The sequence below is a fragment of the Lepidochelys kempii genome, chromosome 1 (genome assembly GCF_965140285.1).
Source record: "Lepidochelys kempii isolate rLepKem1 chromosome 1, rLepKem1.hap1, whole genome shotgun sequence".
NCBI classification, from domain to species: Eukaryota; Metazoa; Chordata; order Testudines; family Cheloniidae; genus Lepidochelys; species Lepidochelys kempii.
In genome coordinates this window covers 152,714,398-152,740,449 of record NC_136380.1, presented here as the reverse complement: position 1 = coordinate 152,740,449, position 26,052 = coordinate 152,714,398, and the positions used below count along the sequence as shown (strand labels likewise).

The 26,052-nt window shown below is 45.4% G+C and overlaps 1 protein-coding gene across 1 annotated transcript in view; it reads right to left on the bottom strand.

The window, feature by feature from the left end:
* Positions 1-10,335: 10,335 nt before the first annotated feature.
* The window catches only part of OTC (ornithine transcarbamylase), a 38,179-nt gene continuing 22,462 nt past the window's right edge, over positions 10,336-26,052 (bottom strand). Inside the window, exons 6-10 of the mRNA XM_073358322.2 lie at positions 19,183-19,305; positions 17,003-17,056; positions 16,773-16,922; positions 14,697-14,834; positions 10,336-12,567 (exon numbers count right to left, since the gene is read on the bottom strand). Coding sequence (XP_073214423.1) covers positions 12,508-12,567; positions 14,697-14,834; positions 16,773-16,922; positions 17,003-17,056; positions 19,183-19,305 — 525 coding nt within the window. The 3' untranslated portion in view covers positions 10,336-12,507. The remainder of the gene's footprint in view (positions 12,568-14,696; positions 14,835-16,772; positions 16,923-17,002; positions 17,057-19,182; positions 19,306-26,052) is intronic.

Here is a 26,052-nt window from a genome sequence, read left to right as displayed (position 1 = left end):
CCTTTACCTGAGGAGGAAGCCTAAGCCTTGTACAAATGAAACTGAAACCCAACCCCATTAGAGAGCCGCTCCCCTGTGACAACACCTTTTAATTTAATTGAATGATCCCTTGCTCTTGTGTTATGAGATAGAGGACTTTATTCTCTATATCTGCCTTGTCTACGTCAGTCATTGTGTTACATGCTTTATCCTGAGAGGGACAAGCTTCCACAGAGCTCTTCTTCAGCTCTGGGAAAGTGTGACAGCTAAATAGAAGGATGGAACTGATAAGGAGTTGTCATAAATACAAAGGGAAGGGTAAATACCTTTAAATCCCTCCTGGCCAGAGGAAAAACCCTTTCACCTGTAAAGGGTTAAGAAGCGAAGATAACCTCGCTGGCATCTGACCAAAATGACCAATGAGGAGACAAGATACTTTCAAAACTGGAGGTGGGGGAGAAACAAAGGTTCTCTCTGTCTATGTGATGCTTTTGCCGGGAACAGAAAAGGAATGGAGTCTTAGAACTTAGTAAGTAATCTAGCTAGATATGCATTACATTCGGTTTTGTTTAAATGGCTGAGAAAATAAGCTGTGCTGAATGGAATGTATATTCCTGTTTGTGTGTCTTTTTGTAACTTAAGGTTTTGCCTAGAGGGATTCTCTATGTTTTGAATCTGATTACCCTGTAGGGTATTTACCATCCTGATTTTAAAGAAGTGATTCTTTTACTTCAATTAAAAGTCTTCTTTTAAGAACCTGATTGATTTTTCATTGTTCTTAAGATCCAAGGGTTTGGGTCTGTGTTCACCGATGCAAATTGGTGAGGATTTTTAATCAAGCCTTCCCCAGGAAAGGGGGCGTATGGTTTGGGAGGATTTGGGGGGAAAGAAGTTTCCAAGCAGGCTCTTTCCCTGTTATATATTTGTTAGACGCTTGGTGGTGGTAGCAATAAAATCCAAGGGCAAAAGGTAAAATAGTTTGTACCTTGGGGAAGTTTTAACCTAAGCTGGTAAAAATAAGCTTAGGGGGGTTTTCATGCAGGTCCCTACATCTGTACCCTAGAGTTCAGGGAAGGAACCTTGACAGGAGTTAACACATGTTGCAAGAGAATGGGCAGTTAACACCTCTATAGTGGCAGCACAGAAGAGGGTTAGTGGGTTACAGATTGTTGTAATGATCCATAGAACCGGTGTCTTGATTAAATCCATGATTTCTAGGGTACAGCTACGCTAGAGAGCTTACATCAGCACAGCTGCACCAATGTGCAGGAGAAGTTCTCCTGCTGACATAACACTGTCCACAGCCACACTTATGTCGGTGTAACTCATGTTGCAACATAAGTTATACCAACGTAAGCTGTAGTGTAGACATAGCCTTAGTGTCTTGCAGCATCATGAATTTAAGCTCATAGCTTTGGTTTTTGAAGGGGTCATGGATGTTTCCTTCAACGATGAGGACTGAGAGGTCAGATATAGGGCAGTCATTTTTTACCTCTATCCAGATATTATTGGGAGGGCCTGCTTGTCACAGCTGTAGAGTCCACACTTGAATGGCCTACTAATAAATAAAAAGGAATAAAAACCACAAGGAGTTTGCCAAGGAGTTTGGCAGAGCCAAGCAGCGGTCTGAATGATAATGGGAAGGAGCTGGGTTCAGCATGAAGTCACTTCAGGTCTCTTTCTCCCAAGGCCTCGAGGAAATATTTTTCTCACATACACATGAAACATCACCAGTATTTACAGGAGCCTGCAAAAACATTCATTTACATAACCCTTGCAATGTGAGATTCACTGAGAACCAAACAGCCATGCAAATACCTGCATGCCATTAGGCACCGCAGCAAGTACTTTACCGAATGAAATGCTTACTCTGGATCGTGAAGTGTTTATCCGTAACTTTGGGAAAGAACCAGACAGTCTGAGTTCTGTATACATTAGGCAGCTGGTTGAATAGCCCTGGCCAAATAATTAAACAAGTTTTATTGTAATACATTAATCCACCGATTAATTGAATGATGGGAAAGAGCAGTAGGAAGAAGCCTTTCCTTTGCACTATGAGGCATCTCCCCCAGATTTTTGAAAGGTGAACCCCACTTACGGAAAATGCAACCAATCACAATCTCACCACATCCAGCTACCCAAAATGAGCAGTCAACTCACAGCACATTGTGTAGATCTTCATAATAGGATGCTTTCTCTCCTTTCTTTCACATTCGTAGTTAACCATACTGACATTTAAAGGGTCAATCACTGGCATCTGGGTTAGCACCTGTTGAAATGATTGGGGTCCTTCACACCTCAGAGCTATTGTTTCAGGCTCTGTGCAAATTCAGGATGATATTGCTGCGTCTGTTCCATTTGAGTCATGTCTTGTAGGTTTTCTTCACAACCATAACAGCTGGAGACATACTTTTCTTTTAAATGAAATCTGAGATACTAGAGAACAATTAAAGGACCTATCTGCACCTTCCCTAGCTAACCTGTCATGCCACCCCAAGGGGAGGGATGTTCCAGACTGTGTCTTAAAATGTCTGAGTTTCCCCAACAGAAAGTTCTTCTCTGAGGGCCTCTCTTCATTGCCAAGTGGGGGTGTCAAGCTCAGGAAACTTAGCAAAATGGTGTCTGTCAGAGCTGCACTCTAGTGACATTGACGTCTAAGTCAATTTAAGGAAGGGCACTGCCTCAGAGCCTGTGTTCCTGCTCCTTCTCAGTGAAAAGCATAGGAACACGCTGCCACAGGGGGTTTGCTTAGTAGGCCAGCTGAAGCCTCTTAATTTTACTCAAGTTACTTTTATTTTACTTCAGTTTGATTTAGCCAAGTTCATTTCCAGAAAGCTCTCCTCAAGCTGCACTGACCAGCAGCAAGCCCAAAAGGGGGGTTAAGAGATGCACCATTTGACCAGCAACATAGCCCCAGTCCAGCACACACAGTGGATGTTTGATGTGCCTAGGGGAGGCTTATATGTCGTCGTGATGCTCACAGCATCAGCAACTGGGGCTACAGGCCCATCTTTTTGTGGCTATGCCTACACAGAAAAAGATGTATGCCACCTAGCCTTCCTGCATCAGCTTGAATGCAGCTAGCACAAGTAACAAGAGCAGCAAAGGCAGCACAACACTGGTGTAATGGTCCTCACTTGGGGTCTGGTTGGGGAGCATGGCCTAGTGGTCATGGCCGCAACCCCTGACTGCCAAGGGGGATGTGAGGAAGGGAGCCCAGGCCCTCCCACTCCACCAGGCTCCAACCCAGGGCCCTTTGGGCAACCAGCAGTCTGGCAACCAAGGCTGCTTGAGGCTGTCCTCCTCTCTGTCCTCCAGGGTCAGCTCAGTCCAAGGCCTTCCTCTGGTGGGGAAAGCCAAACCAAAAGAAGAAAGAGGGAGTTACCAACATCCAAGGTCATGGGATACTTCTCTGTCTGGTTATCCCTGGGGTGGGTCCTCTCTTCCCACAACTGGCCAAAGGAGCCCTCCCTGTGTCAGAGCCTTTAGGCTTCCCTCTGCTCTGCTGGAGCTGTGGGCTGCAGGTCTGCTTCCCTCCAGCTCTACCACCCAAATGAGTTACTTTCCTGCCTCTTACCTCCTCCAGCAGATGGAACATTTGCTGCAGGTGTGGCGGGGCAGGGCTGGCTGAATCCAAAACAATCCATTAATTCCTTGTTCCCCAGCATGGGGTTTGTACACCCCACCACAGCAGGCTTCCGCACAAGTGATACAAGTCCAGTGCTGACCCTGGCTATGTGCTCAGCTCGCTAGTCTGCTCTGAAGCCTGCACTGTGTTTTGAGATCTATATAAAACCTGAGTATTACTGTTATGTGCCCTAGTTGGATTCAAGCTAGCTTCAGTAAGTTAGCCTAAGAACAGCTTTTGCTGTCTTGACATATGCCCTTTGTATAGGAGATGGCTGGGCAGAAAAATAATGCACTCTCTCCTCAGGAATAAGGGAAAACTAGGGGGAATCATAACAGGAGTTAGGCAGTCTTACATGTTGGAAGATCGGGAGAGGCAAAAAAGAGCAACCAGTTGCAAATTGGCCAATATAGTTTTGCAGCCATGTGTCTTAGCCAAATTTTATGGGCTTGTCCCTGACAGCCATGCTGGTAAAAGTCCCTAAGAGGCCAGCCCTCCCTTAGGAAGGGTCAGTAAGGACCAGGCGGTCACAAAGAAAGGTCCTATGTCTGCTAAATCACCAATATGTTTGTGATCTGTAACTCTAAGCTACACAATATGGAGAAGTATTTAAAAGGCTGGATAAACACACACAGGCTAGAAATTCATATTAATGATCAAAAACAGTGGGGACTTTCAGGGTTCTATTCAGAAGTGATCTATAAGGTGCTATAGATTAGGTCTCCTTAGCCTTACTTAGATTTTTCTCATCTACTTACATCTGCTCTGCCAATGTGCAAAGAAGCTGGGGAGCAGAAAGAAGGCATTAGTTAAAGTTGGCTGGAGGCTGTTAACTTACAAATTCTAGTATGGGCATAGTCATAAGGCAGCCCTGCCTGGAGCACCTTTCTGTGCCAGGCCACAGCATGGCAGGCACTCCTGCCTCTGTTTCCCCTCTCAGGTGACCCAATAACTTTACTGCAGGGTTCTTGTCTCAATGCTACCCTCCTTAGGACTAGGTTATTGTAATAAACCAGCCCTAAGAGTCCACAACAAAAGGCCCAAACATGTAGGACATTTCTTACTCCAGTACAAGCAGTCATTAGAACTCGAGGTGTCTCATCCATCAACACCCTACATGCCACACACCAGCATTATCTACCACATGGAGGCACAGTCAGTCCTCTCCTGTCCTTGTACCAGGACAGCCACTCCCACCCTTCCAACTGGAATGCAACCCCTGCACCTCTCAGAAGCAATCCCCACAGTCTCTCTGCTGGGGAGATCTCTCACTCCCCTGGCCCACTCACAGTTTCTGAGAAGTCAGCAGGTAAGCTACTCCATTACTCCCTTGTCTTCAACCCTCAGCTCAGAGCCAGCAAGGAATTCCCTCTGCTGTCTTCCACCCTCTCAAGACCTGGCTTGGGGATGCTAACCAGCAAACCCCACTTGCTGCTTTGCAGCCTTCTTCCAGGAATCACTTTCTGCTAGGACTCCTCCAGGCCCCTGGTCTCTGGCAACTCTCACCTGCCCTTCCTGACTGGCCTAGTCTACTCTGACTCACTGGAATTTCCCCAGCAGCCTGCTGTCCTCTGATTCTCCCAGCTGCTGCCCCATCCTCTTAATTGGCCAAATTGGTAGCACCAGGTCTGGCAATTGGCACTGGACCTACTTCATTTACAGGGGCCAACCATCCTGTGATAGTCACATACTGCAACATCAGCTGACATGCTATATTATATAACGTAGACAACCTGCTACTTCATTACCTTGTCTCCTACACTTTGCCAGGACAATAGTACACTAATGATCACATACTATTTGGCTTTTAGATTCTGATTCATTCCTGAATCCCAGGCAGTTCCGTGGTGTGTCCCTGTCAGGCCACCACATTACTGTAATTGAAGAATTCCCGCTCTGCTGGTAGTGGAGTTAAGAGCAAGAGCTTGGAGAGTGCACAAACTGCGGCAACCCTGCTAATTGACTACATAATTTACACCTGTGAGTGTCGACCAGGCATCACCGTCTAAGCTCTAGGACAGTGCAGACAGGAATTAAGCTGTGTGTGTGCCCACCGTGCAAACTGCACCCTCTGCTGAATTGATCCCTACAGTAAATTGTAATGAACTGGCTAGTGTGTATATGCCCCTTGGTCTCTAATAGAATCAGAACCACTGACTATGTATGTCATAAATATAAAGGGAAGGGTAACAACCTTCCTGTATACAGTACTATAAAATCCCTCCTGGCCAGAGGCAAAATACTTTTATCTGTAAAGGGTTAAGAAGCTCAGGTAACCTGGCTGGCATCTGACCAAAAGGACCAATAAAGGGACAAGATACTTTCAAATCGGGGGAGGGGGGAAGGTTTTGGTCTGTCTGTTCTGTGTGCTTGCTGGACACAGATCAAAAAAGCAAGCAATCCAACTCCATTAGAATTAGTAAGTACTAGCAAGGGAATGCATTAGCTTATTTTTGTTTTGGCTTGTGATTTTCTCTGTGCTGAGAGGAAGGTGTATTCCTGGTTTTCTTTTTGTAACTTTAAAGTTTGGCCCAGAGGGAAATCCTCTGTGTTTTTGAATCTTTTGTTACCCTGTAAAGTTATTTTCCACCCTGATTTTACAGAGGTGATTTTTACCTTTTTTAAAAATAAAATCCTTCTTTTAAGTGTAACCCTTCTGCCCGTCAGAGTTGGCAGCAACAAGGGCTGGGTTCAATATCTAGGGGTTCCATTCCAATAACACAATGCAAACCAGCTCGAGCCCCCACCCAGTGACCTGGGACAAATATATACCACCCCCGCTGGGCGCCTCCAAGAGGCAATACTTCCCCTCTCGCAAGCACATAGTCTGAGTGTAGCAAAAGCCTTTTAATAACAGAGAGAAACAATGTGGCATTATGTTGGGGAAACACCACCAACAGGATTCATAACACAACCCATGAGCAAAAAAAAACCCACCCCAGGCAAATTGGGGCATGCCCTTTTCCCTTTGGTTCTTGAGTCCAGCAACCCCAAATCACCCAAAGTCCCAAAAGTCCAATGCCCCAAAAGTCTCTGTCCCTGGTCAGGGCAGCCCCAGAGTTCGAAAGTTTATCTGCAGAGCTTTACCTCCCAACCTGGGTGGAAATGGGACGGGGGTAAGAGGCACCTTATGTGATCTGAAGCTGATCGCCCCATAGCTCCATAGCAGCGCTCCGCTCCGCCAGCCGCCCCACAAACTCCTTCGTTCAGCTGCACTCCGCTCCGCCAGCCGCCCCACGAACTCCTTCGCTCAGCTGCGCTCCGTTCCGACAGCCGCCCCACGAACTCCTTCGCTCAGCTCCACGGCCCACAAGCAGCTCCTGCCATCCTGACACTGCTTACATAAGAACCTGACTGATTTCTCTATTTTCTTAAGACGCAGGGGTTTGGGTCTGTGATCACTTTGTAACCAATTGGTTAGGATATTATTCTCAAGCCTCCCTGGGAAAGAGGGTGTAAGGGCTTGGAGGAATATTTTGGGGGGATAGGAACTCCAAGTGGTCCTCTCCCTGATTCTTTGTTAAATCACTTGGTGGTGGCAGCATACCCTCCAAGGGCAAAGAATTTGTGCCTTGGGAAAGTTTTAACCTAAGCTGGTAGAAATAAGCTTAGGGGGTCTTTCATGAAGGTCCCCACATCTGTACCCTAGAGTTCAGAGTGAGGAGGGAACCCTGACAATGTATCATTAGGGTGACCAGATGTCCTGTTTTTAAAGGGACACTCCTGTATTTATGCCCTCCTGCCGGTGCCCCAACTTTTTCTTAAAAATGGGCAAATTGTCCCATATTTTCTGTCTCCTACGCATCAGTCCTGGCCAGATCCCTGCTCACCAGCCGCCTGCCCACCAGCGGTGAGTGGAGGGTCCAGTGTCTGAAGATAGGGGTGAGTGTGCAAGGCTGGTGGTGGGTCAAAGCTGCAGCACACAGGTCTGGCCACTCCTCCTGCTGGTCCATCAGCACAGTCCTTGCTGTGTGCTGGCTCTCGGACAACAGAGCCCCGCTCCGTTTCTGGCCGGCATTGGCTGCACGCTGCGAGCTGCAGGGGTTGGTGAGTGCAGGCAGGCGCCGGGCAGTGACCGGTTACATGTTGCCTCTGCTGCCCATTCATTGGCCCTTTACATGCTTCCCATCTCACAGTCCTCTCCCTGCTTTGTCCCTTCACACGCACCCCACAGTCACGCTGCTCCTCTATATTGCACATGGGAGGGCACGTCCCACTCTCATCGCTGTGCAGAGATCCAGCCACTGGTTGGAGCGCTCAGCTCTCCAAGAGACTGGCCCGTGGGCAGCGGGTGAACACACCCATGGGGGAGGCTAGCTCCCAGCCCCTCCCCTCTGACCATGGCCCCGCCCCTTCTGCTCCCCTGCTGGAGCCCGGATCACCCCACCCCCCCTTGGCCACTGCCCCCTCCGTGTTCCCCCAGCCCCAGTACTGGGTGGGTGGGCAGTGCTGCCGGAGTGCCCCTGGCCCCAACATGGTCCTAGTGCTGGGTGAGTGGGCAGCACCACTGGAGTGCTCCTAGCACCAATGTGGTCCCAGCTCCGGGAGGACGGGTGGCATGGCATGGTCTGGTCTTGCGCACCATGGTGCCCAGCCTGCCTGTCCCAGCTCTTGGCCACAGAAGGGAGCAGCAGGAAGGAAGGGGCCTGGTGGAGCGTGGGCAGGGCCACACAAGGCTGTTTGAGGAGGCTCTGCCTCCCCCTGCCTACAATACCCACCGTCCATGGCTCCATCCTTCCCCCACTGCCTCTGGCTGGGCTGGCACCCCAGGAAAGCCCGAAAACCTCTGGCCCGGGGCACTGGCCAGAAGGAGCCGAACCCTGCATGTGCCAAAGCCTCTCTGCTCCTCAGCTAAGCTCTGGAGTGGCGGGAGGGAAGCGATTTCCAGCCTGTTTGTGCCCTGAGCCTGTGGGCTCCACAACAGCCCTTAGCACCCTCTTTACCCCTCCTCCCCCCACCCTGGGTCTTGCCCACAGGGAGTGTGGGGCTGCTCTATCCCCCAGGCACCCTCTCCTGCTGAGCCACCTCTCTGGCTGGGTTCGCTGTAGCCCCTGCAGTTAGGTTCCCTGGGCCCTGGTGCACTGTGCCCGCACTGTGGCCAGGGGACAGGAGGCGGCTGGGTTATGTCGGTGGCCAGCAGCACCCTGGAGGCGTTCGCTTCCTTTAGACACTGTGCGGGCAGGAATGGACAAGCTGCTTCCAGCCACTGGGGAGGACAGAGGGGGAGGAGGGGGTAGAGATGATCTCTTCAAAGACACTGGCCAAGTCATCCCCCACATCCTCCGTGCTCCCCTGTAGCTGGAAGCAGCTCCTGTCCCTTCTCTCCTGCACAGTGCTGAAAGGCTGCTGCTGGCCACATTCTGGTGTGAACCCTGGGAGAAATCTGGCGGGGGGGCATGTGACCCTTCATGCCCCTGCCACATTTTGCCTTGGGAAGATGCGGCACCAGGTACCAAAAGAAGTTAGTCCGTCCTGGGGGCCCAGCCATGTATGGAGGCAGTGGCAGATTAGCCACTGGGCCCATGGGGCTCATGCCCAGGGGCCCCGGCCAATTGGGAGGCCCTGGAAAAATGGGTGCCGCCCTGACCTGCTCCACCCACCCGGCACTCCAGTGGGGAGCAGGGTCGGGAAATGGGGGCTCCCCCCGCTCTCCGGCTGGAGCGCCAGGCGGGCAGAGCAAAGGAAGCCTCCGTGCCCCGACCCCGCTCCCCGGCTGGAGCGCCAGGCGGGCGGGGGAAGCCCCGCGCCTCAGCCCCATTGCCCTGGCAGGAGGAGAGCAGGGGGAGGGCAGGTGGAAGGGGTGGAGAGGGGCCCCCCACTTGCTCTGGACCAGGGGCCCCACAAAACCCTAATCCGCCCCTGCATGAGGGGTGGAAAGCACCAGGCAGGGAGGGGAGGGTCAGTCAGTCACCACCTCCCTGTGTGAGAGAGGTGTATGGGAGTGCATGTGTCACCGCTCCCCATGTGTACCCTAAAGCCTTAAAAAAAAAAAAGGTAAATAAAAAGAATCCAACTACGCAGTGTTTCTTTTTAACAGGGGCTCAGTCAACCTGATGTTAATTTGAACATTTGTACTGTATAGTTCTCATTGATTGCCATTGAACTCGCTTGAATACAAGTAATTTTACCAGGTGTCCCGTATTCAGCATAGGGAAATGTAAGTCACCCTATGTATCATAGGCCCTGTACTACTAGAACTGATTCTTCTTTAACTGAAGTAAGAAGGGCACAGGGCTTCTGGAGAAGGAGGATCTGGGTTCTACCCCTGCAGCAATCATGACATTCCAAGTAACCATGTTTTAAAAAAAAACAACAACTTCAAGTACATTCACCAATGAAAATAACACTTCTACTGATTAAAGCATAATAAACATAATGAAGGACACTGCAAGGCATTACATGCTGTCATCTAATATACATTTGTTTTAGGTTCTTTGATTGCTAATAACTGGAAAATATTTTTCCCATAAAATCTTTCCATTTTATTGCTTCTGCATTGCTTACCTCATCTGCATTCATCTCTCGCTTATCGGTGTAATGAATTCATGACACATTTGGAAGGAATAATAGTACCTTGCACATCTACAGCAACTTCCATCCAAAGATCTTGAATGCTTTACATACGCTAATTAATTAAATCTCGCAACACATTTGTGAGGTAAGGAAGTATTATTAGGCCCATTTTACAGATCAGGAAACCGAAGCACAGAGGTAGGTAAGACAGAAGGTGATTTTTAAATGAGTTTATTGTAAAATATTTATCCTTGAAAATATCAACAATAAAATTAAGTGTTATTAAAAAGCCATCTGTCTTTTATGACAGTATATTAATCCAGACCATAATAAGATTAGTTTTATCCTAAATACTGTAGGATTCATACAAGGTTCATGCGCTTGGCAACATTCAGGGCACACCCTGAGTGTTGTGTAGGAGCTGTGCACACACAGCTCCTCTCAAGGGCATGAACCTTGGAATCTTGCCCAGATGACATGAACCGTGGGAAGCCTCCCAGGACTGGGCTCAAGGCCCGAGAGCAAGGAATGCGGTAGATAGAAATTGGTAAATAAGAATGTTAAACAAAGCCGGTGTATTCCTTTTATCTGTTGGAGAATGTAATGCGCGGGGGGAGAGAAAGAATAAAGGAGAGGGTGGAAAGCTGACAGGCAGAAGTCCGTTGGCAGACCAGCCTGTTTGCTTGCTTAAAGCTCTGTGCTGTCTTGTCATTGAACCGCAACAAAATACAATTTTGGGAAAGGATTGGCAAAAAGTAATTGGCTAACTCTCAACAAGCATTAAGGCTTTGATTCATCAAGGTACATAGGCAGCTGGGTAATTTTAAGCATGTGACTAATCCCATTAACTTCATTGGGACTAAACGCATGTTGAAGTACCTTGCTGCACTGAGGCCAAATTCACTAAGCCGTACCTAGTACAACCAAACATATGCCAGAGTGCACACATCTGTGCGAACACCATACACATACACAAAATGGGGAAGTAAAACATTCATTCTTCTGGGTTGGATATTATTTCCATGTAAATGCCCTCTTCATCTATCTTAACTGCTTTGATCATCTTCTTTGAGATCAAAATAATCACATGATTATTGAAGCTCTTCTGATTTTGTAATGTAATTTTGACAAGAGATACACAAATGAAAAACTGAATCAATCACACACTGTGTAGTCAAATGGGTTTTAAAAGAATTTTTTTTATCCCCTATGAAATGCTGTTTCAATAATGTGTGGCCCAGCAGTGAATTCCAATTGTGAAGTGGATCAAATAGTGTTTGGAGCTAGTCAAAAACTGCAGAAAAAAATGCACTAGATTGTTTTGAGATTTTTTCATCAATATTTTTTTGCTGGAATTTCACCTTTTTGAAAAATTCCAACTCATCTAAGAGCTGGTTTAAAAAAGATAGAAATTTGGGGAAAGGTTTGAAAACATTTTATGTCAAGTTTTCACTGAAATTTCAAAAATTCACAACCAACCTACAGTTGTCACAAACTTCTGTTTACTACCAAGAGGGATTAACTTGTATGTACACCACATGTCACTGCTAGATGAAACCTAGCAAACTCCTGCCATACAGCAACATTCACTTAGGACCACCTCATCTCTGGTTTTTGCCACAGAGAGTATGAAAAGAAGGGAAGACTTGCTTCGTTAGCCAAAATTCTGTCCGGGGGGGATGACGGAGCGGGGCGAGGAAGAATAGTGAGCCCATACTTCTTGCCATCTTTCTTCTCCCATACCCAACCCTGTGGCAGTCCCTCTGTGTGAACCACATCACTATTCTCCAGCAAGCCCTCAGGAATTTTCCTGTTTATGATAATCTGACAGAGCCTCTGCGGTCTCAAACCCAGACTGAGGTGGGGTTACAAGGTGGCCAGGGTGCAGCTAGGGAAATTGTACTAACAAGGGAATGTTGAGGTCCCAGAGTATAGTAAGGAGGTGCTAGTTCTCTGCACATGTGCTCCGAGATCAGCAAGAAAACCCAGTAGATTTAGGGGCAGCTGCATAGTGGTTATATAATAGATTTGGAGCTTTACAACACTAGTTCTACCACACCATACATAAACCACTGCTTATGATACCGCTGGATCCATTTGTTAAACTACAGCTTTGGAAAACTTAAAAGACATGAATCGATATAAAAGCTACAGAACTTAAAGTATCTAGAAAAAGCGCTACTCTTGCAATGCTGCACTGTTTAATTCACATCATCTCCAAGGTTTTCATGAGTGCAAAGCAATATCATACATTCAGTGGAGCCAACCTATGCAATTTTATGAAGGAATCATTCATTGCTTTGATCCTGTATGAAAGACAGCTATATATTTGCAGACCAGAATATTCTGCTGGTGAGGAATATTTTCTCTTGGCAGGAACCCAAGCATCAAAATGTAGGTTTCTGCAGCTGTGGTGAGTAATCTGTCAGCAGGGAAACCATGACAGCCTAGAGGGGGAGGGAAAAAAAACCCCAGTCATATTGGAAACAGACACTGCAAACAAAATAAACAGGGAAAAAATATTTTTGAGTTCCAAGGCTTTGTGCTGAAAACGATTTTTCCCAGCAGAAACTGCATGCTTAGATTTATTTTCTAGAATTTCCAATGGCAAAACATCAAAGAGTCTAAAAATTAGTGTGTTCTGTTAGTATTCAATAGGTTTCCTCTGTGCACACCATACGTGAATGCACAATAGGGGTGGAGTTCAGAAAAACAATGCTAGAACCAATATCAATACTGGACCAAATTCTAAAGTCTTTTTAACTGAATTCTGTCTGCAGTTACTCCTGATCCGCACTTGTGTATATGGGAGCAAAATTTGACCCTCGATGCAGACATGAGCAAAATTTCCATTGACATCAATAGGAGTTTTACTTGAATAAGGACCTCAAGATTTGGCCCAGTTTAACTACAGTTGTTGTTGCCCCATAAAATAGAAAACCCTGGCTGTATTGTGTGTCATGCAACTTTCTTGCTTGCTTCATACTTTCTGACAATCTTTAGATATATCAATTGTAGAATGAGAGTACTGGAAAGTGGCAGTCAGAGAGAAGTAAGATTGTATCTAATCAGATTTGTTTTTCTCTATGTGTTGTATACACAGACCGTGCACTTCTGTTCTTTCTCTAGTTTATATTGCCACTGTTTTACAGTAATATCTGATCGGAAAGGTGTGCTTAGAACAAATGCAAGTTCCTCTGCGAATGCTGGTGACCCCATTTCTGTTTTCTCACTTCGAGAAGGTTGATGTTTGTCAGCATGACTGTTCTAAAACCTACAGTAACTAGTAGTTGTGAAAAATATGACACTGGTAGGAATACTGAGGATGGAGTTACAATTTGTGTTTAATGCTGAATATATTCTTGTAGCTCGCATGGTACACTTAGCGTTATCCAGGGCTATAGCCCAATATGTAAGTAGAGAGCACATACTTTTACTTCAAAGGCTTCATTTTGCAATCCTTCAAGCAAAATTCCCACTACCTTCCATGGCAGCTCTGAGAGCCATCTCTGATGCCATCTGCTATAACCATTTTTTAAAACTGTAGCCTTTATAGCACCATTCTTGGGATTGGTATTTGGAGTGTTTGAAAGAGGTGGAGCTAAGAGATTGTCAACACTACCATAGCTATGGTGCTGGTGCCGTAACCCTACAGTGTAGGCACACGCTACAGAGACAGAAGGGTTCTTTCATTGCAGCAGTAACTTCACCTCCTCAAGGGATGATAGTTAGGGCAATGGAAGCATTCTTCCATTGACTGACCAGCATCTGCACTGGGAGTTTAGACCAGTGTGGCTGCAGCACTCAGGGGTATGGAGTTTTCACACCCGAGTGCCAAAGGTGGGTCAACCTAAGTTTTACGTGTAGACAAGGCTCAAGCTAATTGCTAGTGTAACTCAATGACTTCCATACAATAAATTGCAGTTGAAAGAGTAGATCTCACTCGATTAAAATAATCTGGGTCAAGCAAGAGTAGATTTAGGTACAAGCAGGAAAGAGTTGACATTTGATGCACTTAAAACCATGACATATTAGGGTAGGGTTTTGAAACATTTATATTAAGGCACGGGCTTTACTGAGAAGTCATGCTAAATTCAAATCTGGATTGAAGGGTAGAACGATAGTCAAGTACTGCCTAACCCCGAACTCATGGGTGGCAGGTATCGTAGGCAGAGGTAGGCTGTGCCTCCCCAAACAGCCTAGCATGGCCCTGCCCATGCTCCACCCCCAGGCCAGGCCCCCTCTCTGTGGTTCCCAGCTCCCTAGCTGGCCCGGGCTGGCTGGTACTGGCTGGCCTGCCTCCTGTAGGGACTCAGGGGGCTGGTACTACGGCTGCACCGCCTGGCACACCAGGGCTGACCGTGCTGCTGCCCGGAGCACCAGGGCTGGGGCCTCGCCCCGTGGCTGCCTGGAGTTGGGGCCAGAGTCTGTGGTGGGGGTGCTCTGGGCTCCTGAAGGGGAGGGGGACAGAACGGGAGAGGTGAGGTGGGGTTTTGGACACAAGGGGAGGGACTAGCTGCCCCCAACAGCCAGGTCACCGGCCACCCATGCCCAAACTGTTATTTGCTTTTCATACCATAATTGTCCATTTTCTGTTTTCAGCCTCCTGGAAAACCAGTGATTGTGGAGAATAAAATACTTCATCATCAACTTCTTCTGGCTTTCTTGGTAAACAGTGTAAAAAGGTCCAGTCAGAGGCTGCATATTTTCCAGTCTAAAGATAAAAAAGCATGAAAGAGTTGAGTGATGTGATGGTACATTAGCAAGATCTTTAAGTGGTGAGCAACTGGTTTGGGCCAGATTCTGATCTCATTTACACTTGGTGCGAACCCCAAGTAATTCCACTGATGTCAGCAGAGTTAGTCCAGATTGATACGAGTGCAAATAAGATAAGAATCCATGGTGACATCCTGGGCCCATTCAAGTCAATGGGAATTTTACCATTGATTTCAGTGGGGCCAGGATTTCATCACTAGACTTTTGTCTTTGAAAGGAGAGTAAAAATTGTGGTGAAGCAGCAGGTCAATCAATAAGTACACCCTGGACAGTAACACCACATGCCAACAAAATATATGGATAATGTCAATAACTGCATATTAAGACAGGCCTAAAAAGGCCTTGGTCAATTCTTTTGACATCAGTAACTCATAATACATCAATCTAATAGATGAACAAAGGATTACAGCATTTTAAGCAAGTTGAACCATGCCTCCTACTAGCATTCTGGGGACCGAGAGTTAAAACATGATCAGTTAGATCACTGATTCTAACAGAGACTAAAATGTCATTATTTATATTCCAATCGCTAATATTTTGTTTCCATTATCTCTAGCAGTTGTTGCTCTGATAAATATTTCAGCTAAATGGGTTTTTAAAAATATTTATTTAAAGCTTTGCCCATTTACAGATACATACAAATCTGCCCAACATGGTGTCCTGGCTGTGTTCTCTATGAATTGCAATATGAGCATTATTGCAACTTAGCCTGAGAAACAGTCAAAGGATCTTCTCTTGGAGTGTGGATATAATAAGGAGAGTTGGCTGGGAGGACCAGAAGGTTAAATAAAGAGTCCTTGAAAAGGGGAGAAAGCAGAGCCTTGACTCTCCCCTCTGTTTGTGCCCCAGATTTATGCATTCAGTAAGAGCCCATCCAGAAAGGCCAGACTGAAAGAGAAAGCTTGGCGGGGAAGCCTCAGGTAACTCAGATAGCAATTGTGTTGGTTAGGGGGCTTTGCATTGGTGTGAAGTATACACCAATACCCATGACATTTCCTCATAAGAACTACCAAATGAGTGCTTTGATGGTGTTGATCTTTAAAAATGGAATCTACAGAAGTGGACCAGAACAAATAAACTCTGTACTGCCAACCTCAAGAGATCAAAAATCATGAGTCCAACACTTCACCTGCCTCCCCAAAAAAATCAGGAGATTTTTTTAAAAAGATTATATTGTGGTTTTTTGGTCTGTTTTTTAATTTTTAAACAACCCGAGCCCATCCCCAGTGTGTCTATGTGTGGCAGCTACTGCTGTCCACTCTCCCAAATGTATTGGGTAAGGTGATTCTGGCCTCTGCTGCAGGAATTCTCACCCCTAATCTGCCCACCCTCTGCCCAGCAATTAATCCTGTCCCCTTCCCGCCTCAGTTTTGCCCTCACCCAGCCCCCACCCTCAGTTCAGTTCCCCTACCCCATCAGCCTCCACCCTCCCCTCCCCCCATCCAGCCCACTCAGCTCTGCTTCTCCTGGTGTTCTTCATTCCTTTCTCATAGACCTGCGGGGGGTGGGGAAGGGGCTTCTTCCCTTACCAGGCTGGAGGGGGCGGCTCTAGGGGCTCTTCACCCCCCTCTGCCCCTTCCCAGGCCAGGTACTGCAGGGGGGTGGGGGAGGAGCAGAGGCACAGTCCTGTCTGTGTTTCTTATGGGAGAAGGGAGAGGAGCATCCCTGAGCTGCTGGGCACTTTGATCTCCCCTTCCCTCCCGCCGTGAGAACAGCAAGTGAAGGGGAGAGACTCAGCCAGCTTCTGGCAGGACTGAACTTTACAAGGGGGCAGGAGCTTCTCGCATCATCGCAAGACCAGCTCCAAAGCCCTCTGAAATACCATCACTCACAAAACATTCACAAGAGCTGGAAACACTGTCAACTTGACCTTTACCTGAATTGTGATCTGGTAACCTTGAAAAGCCTTCATTCGCTCTGCCTTCTCCTCTTCTTGTCCCATACTTATCCATGTGTCCGTAACTAGGACGTTGGCTCCACTTGCAGCTTCCAAGGGGTCAGTTGTGAAAAACAATTTGGTGCCATACTAATGTGAATAAGGCAGGGGAGGTCAGACAACTTCATTTAAAACATAAAGTAAACCATATTTAACATACTGGCTCATACCTCTTTGGAGTACCCTTCAGCTACTTTAACTATGTTGGGGTCCGGTTCAAAGCCCTGTCAAAAAGATGATAACGTTACAATGCACATTTACATTATTATTTTATTGAGCTGGTCAGAAAAACTTTGATGGAACCATTTCCCATGGGAGAATGCTGTTCTGTCTAAATCAAAATGCTCTGCAAAACTGCGTCGATTTTACTGAAATTACATTTTGGAGAAAAACTGGGGAAAGGTGTGTTGGAATTCCCTTCGAGAACTGTTTCCACGTGGCCTCCCAAGAACTCTGTTCTACTCCAGACATCGTCACTGATATTTTTACTTGGCATACAGCAATGCAAAGCTGAGTTGATCAGACACAAACGCAGGGAGTGGGTAGGGCATACCACACATTCAAAGTTACTCAGCGAACCACTTCTTTTATATATAGAGAGTTACACATTGCATTTACTAAACATTGCATTATACGTTTTGGGATTGGTTTGATTATGTTGCAGGAACCAATCCCTGTGAAGCATATTCTGTCCATATATTGTTATTCTTGTTACTAGTAAATGTTTCTCTGGGTGTTCTCCCTCTTATCTTAGCTGGCTCAGACATTCTGTCTTTTTAGCCTGCTGACATATTTATTTAGCTTATTTAGCACAAATGTTCTGTTTTCAGCCTACTGATCTCTTTATCACCCTAATCCTATCCTCCAAAAACTGTTGAGACCTCCCTCCAGGTGTTAGTTATTCCGGCCAGGCCAGGCCAGGCCAGGCCTCATCAACAAGGTGTTCCAACAATGTTAAAACATTCCATTTTGACACTTTTGAAACAGATTATTTCAATTTTTCATTTTGAAATAACTTTGTCTTGATTTTTTATTCTGTATTATACTATATGTTATCAGATTTTTAAGTTAAAATTAAAACAAAACAATTTTGTCTAAATGAAAAATTTCAGTCAATGTAAAGCAAGGAGTTCTTTGTAATTTTCCTTTCCAGAGACTTCTGAAACTTTCAAGTTTCATTCCGATTTGGAACAAAGCAAAATTTTGGGAAGCCCAGTGTCCATCCCCTGCACAATTCTATTATTTATATTTAAGTAGGTGCTGAAAGGCCCCAGTCAGGATCAGGACCTCATTAGGTAGAGTACAACACAAACACACTGTAGAAGGGCAGTCCCTGCCCCAATGAGTCATGTTGCATTTTAATTTATATATAAAAGCAAATCTATGTAAAAAATCTACCAAACAAAACGTGCATATCCATTGAGATTAAGGCAACTATGATACCAAATAGCAAAGATAAGGAGATTTATATTCCAGCTTGACACCCTGTTCCTCTCCATCTGCTGTGCCTAAGCCAGTGTTTCTGAACTGATGAACCAGAAAGGAAATCAGGGGCATCATGAGATGTTGAAAATTTTATTATAATCTAAAGCAAAGAAAATCTCACTCCTCCACTCCCCACACATCCTTACCCTTTAAGGGAAGTATTCTCTGTCAACCTTCCAGGACACACACAAATAAATTATATTGCCTTAGCATTGTTCTCACTGGAATACTTCTATGGTAAATATAAAGTGGTTTGGTGTTTGTTTACTTTGAATAAGTGGTTGCCAACTTGAAAAGGTTGTGAAACACTGGTATAGGCTATGTGCTATTGTAAACCACACACTGTCTGCGTCTGGTGTTCTGTCCCATCTAGTGGCACCAAGACCAGTTAGAAAGAATTAAATGAGTCTGCTCTACAGCCTTAGTTAAGAGCCAGTTGACTTTTGGCTCATGCACTAAGCTCCAGAAGTCCCAGGTTCAATCCCACCTATCAATAACCGGGGTCTGATGGTGTTACACTATGTCTTCCTGGGGATCTCCTTAAATCAAGGTACTGAGACCCCATAGTGAAGCACATAATGGTGGTCTTTTTTAGACTGTAAGTAATGTGGGGTAGAGAGCTTCTCTCTTTCTTTGCATGAAACTGCACTTTAGCCCCTCTAGAAATAAATAATAATTCAGCATGTTTTCACTGTGGGCTACATTGTGGTGGCACAATGATGGGGGAGGAACCTCTTCACACTTGTGTGGCCTATGCACAGGCTAGCCAGATACACAGCTTCTAGGAGGTATGCAAGTGTCTGAGAATAGAACTTGAGTCTTAGAAAGTTTTACTTCCCTTCCTCGAAGTGCAGGACTCTCTTACCTTTGGAGTAGCGACACGCAGATGCATTCCAAATTTAGCAGCACTCATCAGGATGGAGTTCAGGACATTGTTTCCATCACCAATCCAGCTTATTGTGAGCCCCTTCAGATATCCATAGTGTTCCTCACAAGCAAATAACAATACCGCAATTATGATTTTGGAGATTCAGCAAACAAGTGGCAAAAGGTGCCAGGAGTGGTGACAACACTAGTTACACTAGTGAGTGTAACTTTGCCACCTTCAATTATGAGTAGCTGTCATGTGTGGAGCATTGCTTTGATCAAACCTGTAGCAGTCACAGGATGGTCACTCCAGAAACCAGCAATAAGACTTTACAAAGCTGAGCGAAAAAAAGCATCCTACAGCTGAACTTAAATCCAAGAAAAGACAACTGAATGAGTATACCCCCTTGTCTTATACCAGCAGTTCTCAAACTGTGGGTTAGGCCCCCAAAGTGGGTCATGACCCCATTTTAATGGGGTCACCAGGTCTGGCATTAGACTTTCTGGGGCCCAGGGGCCCAAAGCCAAAGCCTGAGTCCCACCGCCCGGCTGAGCAGCAGGGCTCAGGCTTTGATTTCAGCGCTGGGCAGCGGGGCTCAGACTACAGGCCTCAGACTACAGGCCTCCCACCTGGGGCTGAAGCCCTTGGGCTTCGGCTTTGCCCCCCTGGGTCGTGTAGTAATTTTTGTTATCAGACGTGGGTCACGGTGCAATGAAGTTTGAGAACCCCGTCTTATATATAGCAGAGTGTTATTGCTTCACCTTGACTTAAACTTTTATTGTAGTGTTTTCATAGCAGAAATATATATAGCTATCAAAAGGTAAAGGGCAGGATTTTCAAAAGCTCTTAGGTGATCTACAAAGAGAAGTTGTCTTGAAAGCCAAGGAGAATTGTACTCCTATGACACTTAGATGCTTTGAAAATCCCACTCCAAGTCTACTGGGAGTCAAGTGGAGTGAAATTCCTATTTCTATTTTTAGCTTTGCACATGTATCAAAAGGTTTAGCAATCGTCAACATTTTAAAACCAGCTATGGGCACTCACGGTCAGGCCGTGTCTGCACTGAGGATTTGCCCCAGTTACGGCCATTGGTGTAGCTGCAGCAGTACAAATTTGTATAGTTAAGGAAAGCCACAGTTAGTAGTGGTAGAGGTTTCAAACTGAGGTAAATGCCACCAGTACAAATAGTGGCTCTGTCAGTTTACAGTTAGGGTTTGTACCAGGGCAGCTATACCCGTATATACCATTGATGGCTGGAAGTGGGGGCAAATACTCAGTATATGCAAGACCCAAGAAGGAGCAACTGGAAATGAGCTCCACAGTTCTGCTGATCAGACCAATTGAAGGTCCTTTTCAAAAAAGGGGCTTATTTAAAATAAGCATCTCTGGATGTACCATAGTAACTCCAGGGCAATATGCTTTTTATACAAAGATAAAACCAAATATGTTCACTCTTTCCCCTGTGCCCCCAGTAAGGATGAGAGGACTTGAAACATGATCTAGAGCCCTAGGTCACCCGTTCCCGCCCAGTTTGCTGTTGTATTGTAGTAGCCAAAAGCCATTGCCATTGAACAATTATTTAAATTAAAAGACTTGGGGTTTGGCATAGTGGACAAGCATCCATGTAGACAGTCTCAGCAGAGATCTGGGGGCCTGAACAAGAATAGAGAGGGAACTCCCCTTTCTCTCCCAGAGATGGCCTCTCCAAAGCAACTTTTGTGGACTTGTTCCAGGGCAAAAATATCGTAATTTCTGACAGTGGCCACAGCTTTTTTGTGTCAAAAATAGCAACATTTGGGATATTTAATGTAATTCATAGAAAAGTACTTGAGAGCCAATCTCTGGTGCCTGACTTCACCCCAGGCCCATATCATCCTTTGGGAGGCTTCACAAATCCCCAGTAGTAAGCCCAGCATTGCCAATTTGGTTTGTCCTTGTAGCTGGCAGGCAATTGCATCTCCTCCCGGCACAGCTACAACCATTTCACCAGCTGGAATCATAATGCAAATGACTCGTAGGCAGATCACTGGCTGAAAGGATGTTTCTGGAATACTATTAGGGGTTTACAAAAGAACAGGATAGGACTTGGTGGATACAGGGTATTGGAGAGTAACAGCTGGACAGATTTTCCCTGCATCCCCAAAAGCCCCACTGTATCCCGTTCTAGTGGTGTCCTCAGAGGAGGCCATGCCAAGCCTCTAGTTTCAGGGGTTAATTCCCATCTAGGGTACAGTAGTAGCAGGGTGGAACTCCCAGCTGGGAGCTAATTAGTTGCAACTGAGCCTCTTTGGGCTCATTACTTTAAAACTGAAGTTACAAACTGTAGTGTGTGAGGCACTTGTTGGTGGGCCATGGAAAGCTGGCCACTCCTATGGTGCCAGCTCCTCTTTATTTCCAGATGCTAAACTGCATTAAAAGAAGCAAACATATATTAAATACTTTCCTATGTGATGTTCTCATGTAGCCAGTTTGGCCACAGAGATGCTATGGGATGGCAAATAGGAGCAGAGATGGTCCACACAGCCAACTTTATATTAAAATGCGGCCCATGCTAAAACATTGAGAAACGCAGCCTTAAAAATGGTTGCGAGATACAAGGGCGTTGTGCTGACCCAAATCCAGAGGAAGGAGCTCTGAGGAAGCTTAGGAGCTACCCTGTATGGTTTGCACTTCTCCTTTTTCTATTTTAGAGTTCACTGCTTGTAAAACTGCACAGAAGGAATACAGCAAGAGACTTTTGCTGTAATGGTAACAATCTAGGTTAAACCAGGACCATGACAATGAAGCCACAGAGAGTGACATGTGACTTTTCTCTGCTGTCATTCCACCCTCAACCCTAGTACGCGGCCTTAGGTATTTTATCCAGTTGGCCAAGATTGCACTACAGTTTCCCTTTTCATTTTAGGCATGACAACCAAGTATTTTGGTTTTAAGTAAAACCACAAAACTGAATGTTCTTAAAGTCTGGAGCCCTTTCCCACACATGATTGCCTCCCTTTGGCAGTCTGGGAGTGCTCTGAAATGCAACAAAACTTGGCTTCTGCTCTTTACTGAAAAGACCCACCTATATGATTAAAGTTGCCCATACAATCTATTTCTTTTCATGTCGAGACTTAGTTTCCAGGTTTCATGCAGTCCCTACCCTGGGCTGCAGCTTATCAGAAAATTTCAGAAAAAACACAAACTGAATACACATCAGTTGTTGTTATTTTTGTTTGCTTGCTTATTTTAAAGGAAGCCATGCCGCAAGCCTCTCCTTCTGAAAGTGGAAGAGGCTAGTTTAGTTAATTAGGAAGTTTCAGGTCTATCTCATCATCTGATTTTCTTTCTAGCCAGCCACAAACTGTAACACCAGCTTGAGTTGATACTGTAAATTATTGACAATATTAATCATACAGGATTCAATTATAGCATGCATTTGACTAATGAGTCAATAATTTGGCATAATTTAAAACATAAATCTAGTGGGGTAGCCAGAAAACATATTTGTACAGGAGGCAGCGTGGTTCAGTGGATAGTGCTTCAGAGTGGGAGTCAGGAGACCTGTCTTCTATTCCTGGCTCTGCCACTGACTTGCTGTGACACCCTGGGCCAGTCACTTTACCTCTGTTTCCCATTTTATCTATTTAAACTGTAAAGTCTCCAGGGCAGGGACTGTCTTTTACTACGTGTATATACCACACCTAGTACAATAGAGACCTGGTTTGGTTGGGATCTCTAGGTGCTACCATAATATGAGCACTCATCATTTGATAGATCCATGAGTGGCTATTAGCCAGGATGGACAGGGATGGGGTCCCTAGCCTCTGTTTGCCAGAAGCTGGGAATGAGTGACAGGGGTGGATCACTTGATGCTTACCTGTTCTGTTCATTCCCTCTGGGGCACCTGGCATGTGCCACTGTCGGAAGACAGGATACTGGGCTAGATGGACCTTTGGTCTGACCCAGTATGGCCGTTCTCATGAAGTGAGTGACAAGAATCTCTTAGTTTGGGTTCTGTGGGCCACATAGAAGCTTTTTGATGGCAAAAGAAGCTAACAGGGACAATATGGCAGTTGTCTTTGATTTGGGCAATAGTGCAACAACTCACGGTACTGAAAATACTTAAAGAGGAACTTCTCAAAGTCTACAACAATAAAGGAATAGAAAACTTAAAGGGGGTGAAGGAGCATGTTCTGAAAGAAAGGTTCTGAAAGAAAACAAAGATAATAAAGTGAGCAACAAACAAAAATTAAAAAGCAGCATGGTATTTGTATTTCCTGACATGCCCAGCATTCACTATCTATGAGGATGGAGCAGTCACTCAACAATGGCAGAAATAGACAAGCAGACTCCGAAATCTGTCAGCTCTACTTGATATTGAAATTCCAAGTTTCACTTCTGCTACTTTGTGGACAAAGAGGGCAATGATATTTATATATCACTGGTCAACTAACCGGTTAGCAGAGGTGAGGATAGCCTTGAGAAAGAGTGAGCATTGTGCCTGACCACTTCTTTACAAAAAGGATTGTGGTGTAGGAAACATATGACTTCAGACAAGTGAGATAAGAACCAGGTGAGGCATTGACAAACTGATCCACACTCACATGTGAGTCAGCTGACATGGACAGAGAGATCAAGATCTAAATAGTGCAAAATTGTTCATCAGTCAAGCTTCACAGAACACCAAGTAAGCCAGAGCTTATATCGAACAGAGTTTAAGCATTGGATGAACTATGGAAGTGGCAGTCATGCGCCTTAAGCATGGAAGAGAATGGAAAACCTGTGTGTACACTAAAGGCATACAAGCCTATAATCCTAGAAGGCCAGGTCTCAAGAACAACCAAAATTGGGTCTCAAAACACTTGCAGAAGATCTGGTGGGTCATAACTACACCCAGGAGGATACTCAGCTCACCAACTGGTTGGAAAAAGAAGGTCATAGTTGTGGCAAGAAAAAATACTTCATTGCACAATGCCTACTCTAGGTGACAGAGTTAAAGCTGAGCATTGGCAAAGGGAAAGCTGTCTTATGGAGTTAACATGTGAGAACTCCAGGTTAGTCAGGCAATGGCTACAGAATAAGACACTGAATCGGAGGCATATGAACACAGTCTTCGTGACTGGAGCACAACTCACAGCCTGTCAGAAATGCAGTGCTCTGAACACAGGACAGGAATAGAGAAAGCTCTGAAAGTAAACCAGAAGCACTTTCTGAAGTATGCATGTGTAAACTAAAATAGCAAAAGTGATGCTGTAAAAAAGAAGAAGAACAAATTAATGGGAATTATAACAGAGAAGAATAAAATGATGTTAAAGCATGCAGAGATTCGGGGAAAATGGAGATCCACTGGCACGCACAGTAAAAAGAAAAATCAGTCCTCTACTGGAAGAATTCTGGGGGCATACTGACAAAAGAGAAATTGCAGAAAAATATTTATAACGCTAAGGTAATAGCTATTATTAAAGAAAAAACCTTTCTGGGGTTAGACTTGTTTAGATACACACCTACTTTAATGTTTCTCTGTTGCTATTGCATTTTGTGTGTACATCTGTCCGACAGATTTCATATGTACGCAGCCTATCAATTCAAATATCACAAAAATGGCATTTTAGCTGATTTTAAAAATAACTAGGAGGATGCTCCCCTAGATTAGTCTTCCTACAGTCAATGTTCAGATAATATATGCCTTCATCTCCCTGAAAATCTTGCAAAACTCTGTAGTCCTGTTACAGGAAGTAACATCTGGACTCTATGGAGCTAACGGTTCGGGTGCAATATCCTACCTCTGTTCTTGGAACTGGTGAAATTCACTGAGTTATTAAAATACTGGTTTTTGCAACTACAACACAGTATGCAACAGGACAATATGTTCCCTGCTACTGTCTGATACATGAGAGAACAAAACCAAGGAAATCCCACTGCAGAAGTGCAAGCCAGAGAGGAAAAGAGGCTATGTGGGTAGCCATCACCAATAGTCTATGGGTGAGATTTTTACCCAGGCTCCACTTCTTTTACTCTGGGTAAAAAGGCCAGAGCAGTATAAGGGGAAGAGGCCAAAAGTGCCCGGTCTGGCTGGGGGAAGAGTCAGGGAGTGTGGGAGATAGCGGTGAGTCTACCTTCTGAAGACCCCCTTGCAAACCTTGGTATGAAGGATGTGGTGGAGAGGTTGGGGGTTGGCAGTGGTCTCTCAGGGTGGCTCTACATTTTGGGCAGCCCAGTAAGGGTGAAGTAACATAAACAGGAGCCTGGACTTGTCTAAATTATATGGAGGGAAGCAGAACAGTCCAGAATCAGGAGCGTACTAAAGTGGCTTAGCTCCCACTCCCCCAAGGTGCCCTCTTACAGACAAAACACAAAATCTCATCCTATCTGTCTACCTCTAACCTCTCCCAGAAAAACACAGGGCAGGGCTGGGAGTCAGGAACTGTTAGGATATAGATATTCAGGCCTGTCTGCAAAGGCCTGTACTCTAAGAATTTAGGTGTATTCTTATCACTTGGCTAGTTATAGAGGTATAAAAGAAAGAATCAAAATCACTGTCTGCCAGCGTAGGGGCCTTCTCTTACTGTGACAGTCTGAGGCCCTGTTCTTAGGCTAAGGTCTTTGGCTAAGCAACCGAGGCAGCCATAAGATGGAAAGTGAACGGTCATATCCTCACATTCCAAATTAGTCACATTGAAAGGAGGTGCTATTGGGCTGTTAGTAATACAATCCTGTCCCGATAGTGCCTATCACCTCCAGAGAAAGGGAAGTGCCTAGAAAATGTAAAAGGAAACTTAGTTTGATAGCATCCTGTCTGGCAAGAACTCACTTATCAATAGCTGGGATGTGAAATCCTCACTTCTGTATTGTTTTGTCATTATAGTTCCCACTTTGCTATTGTTT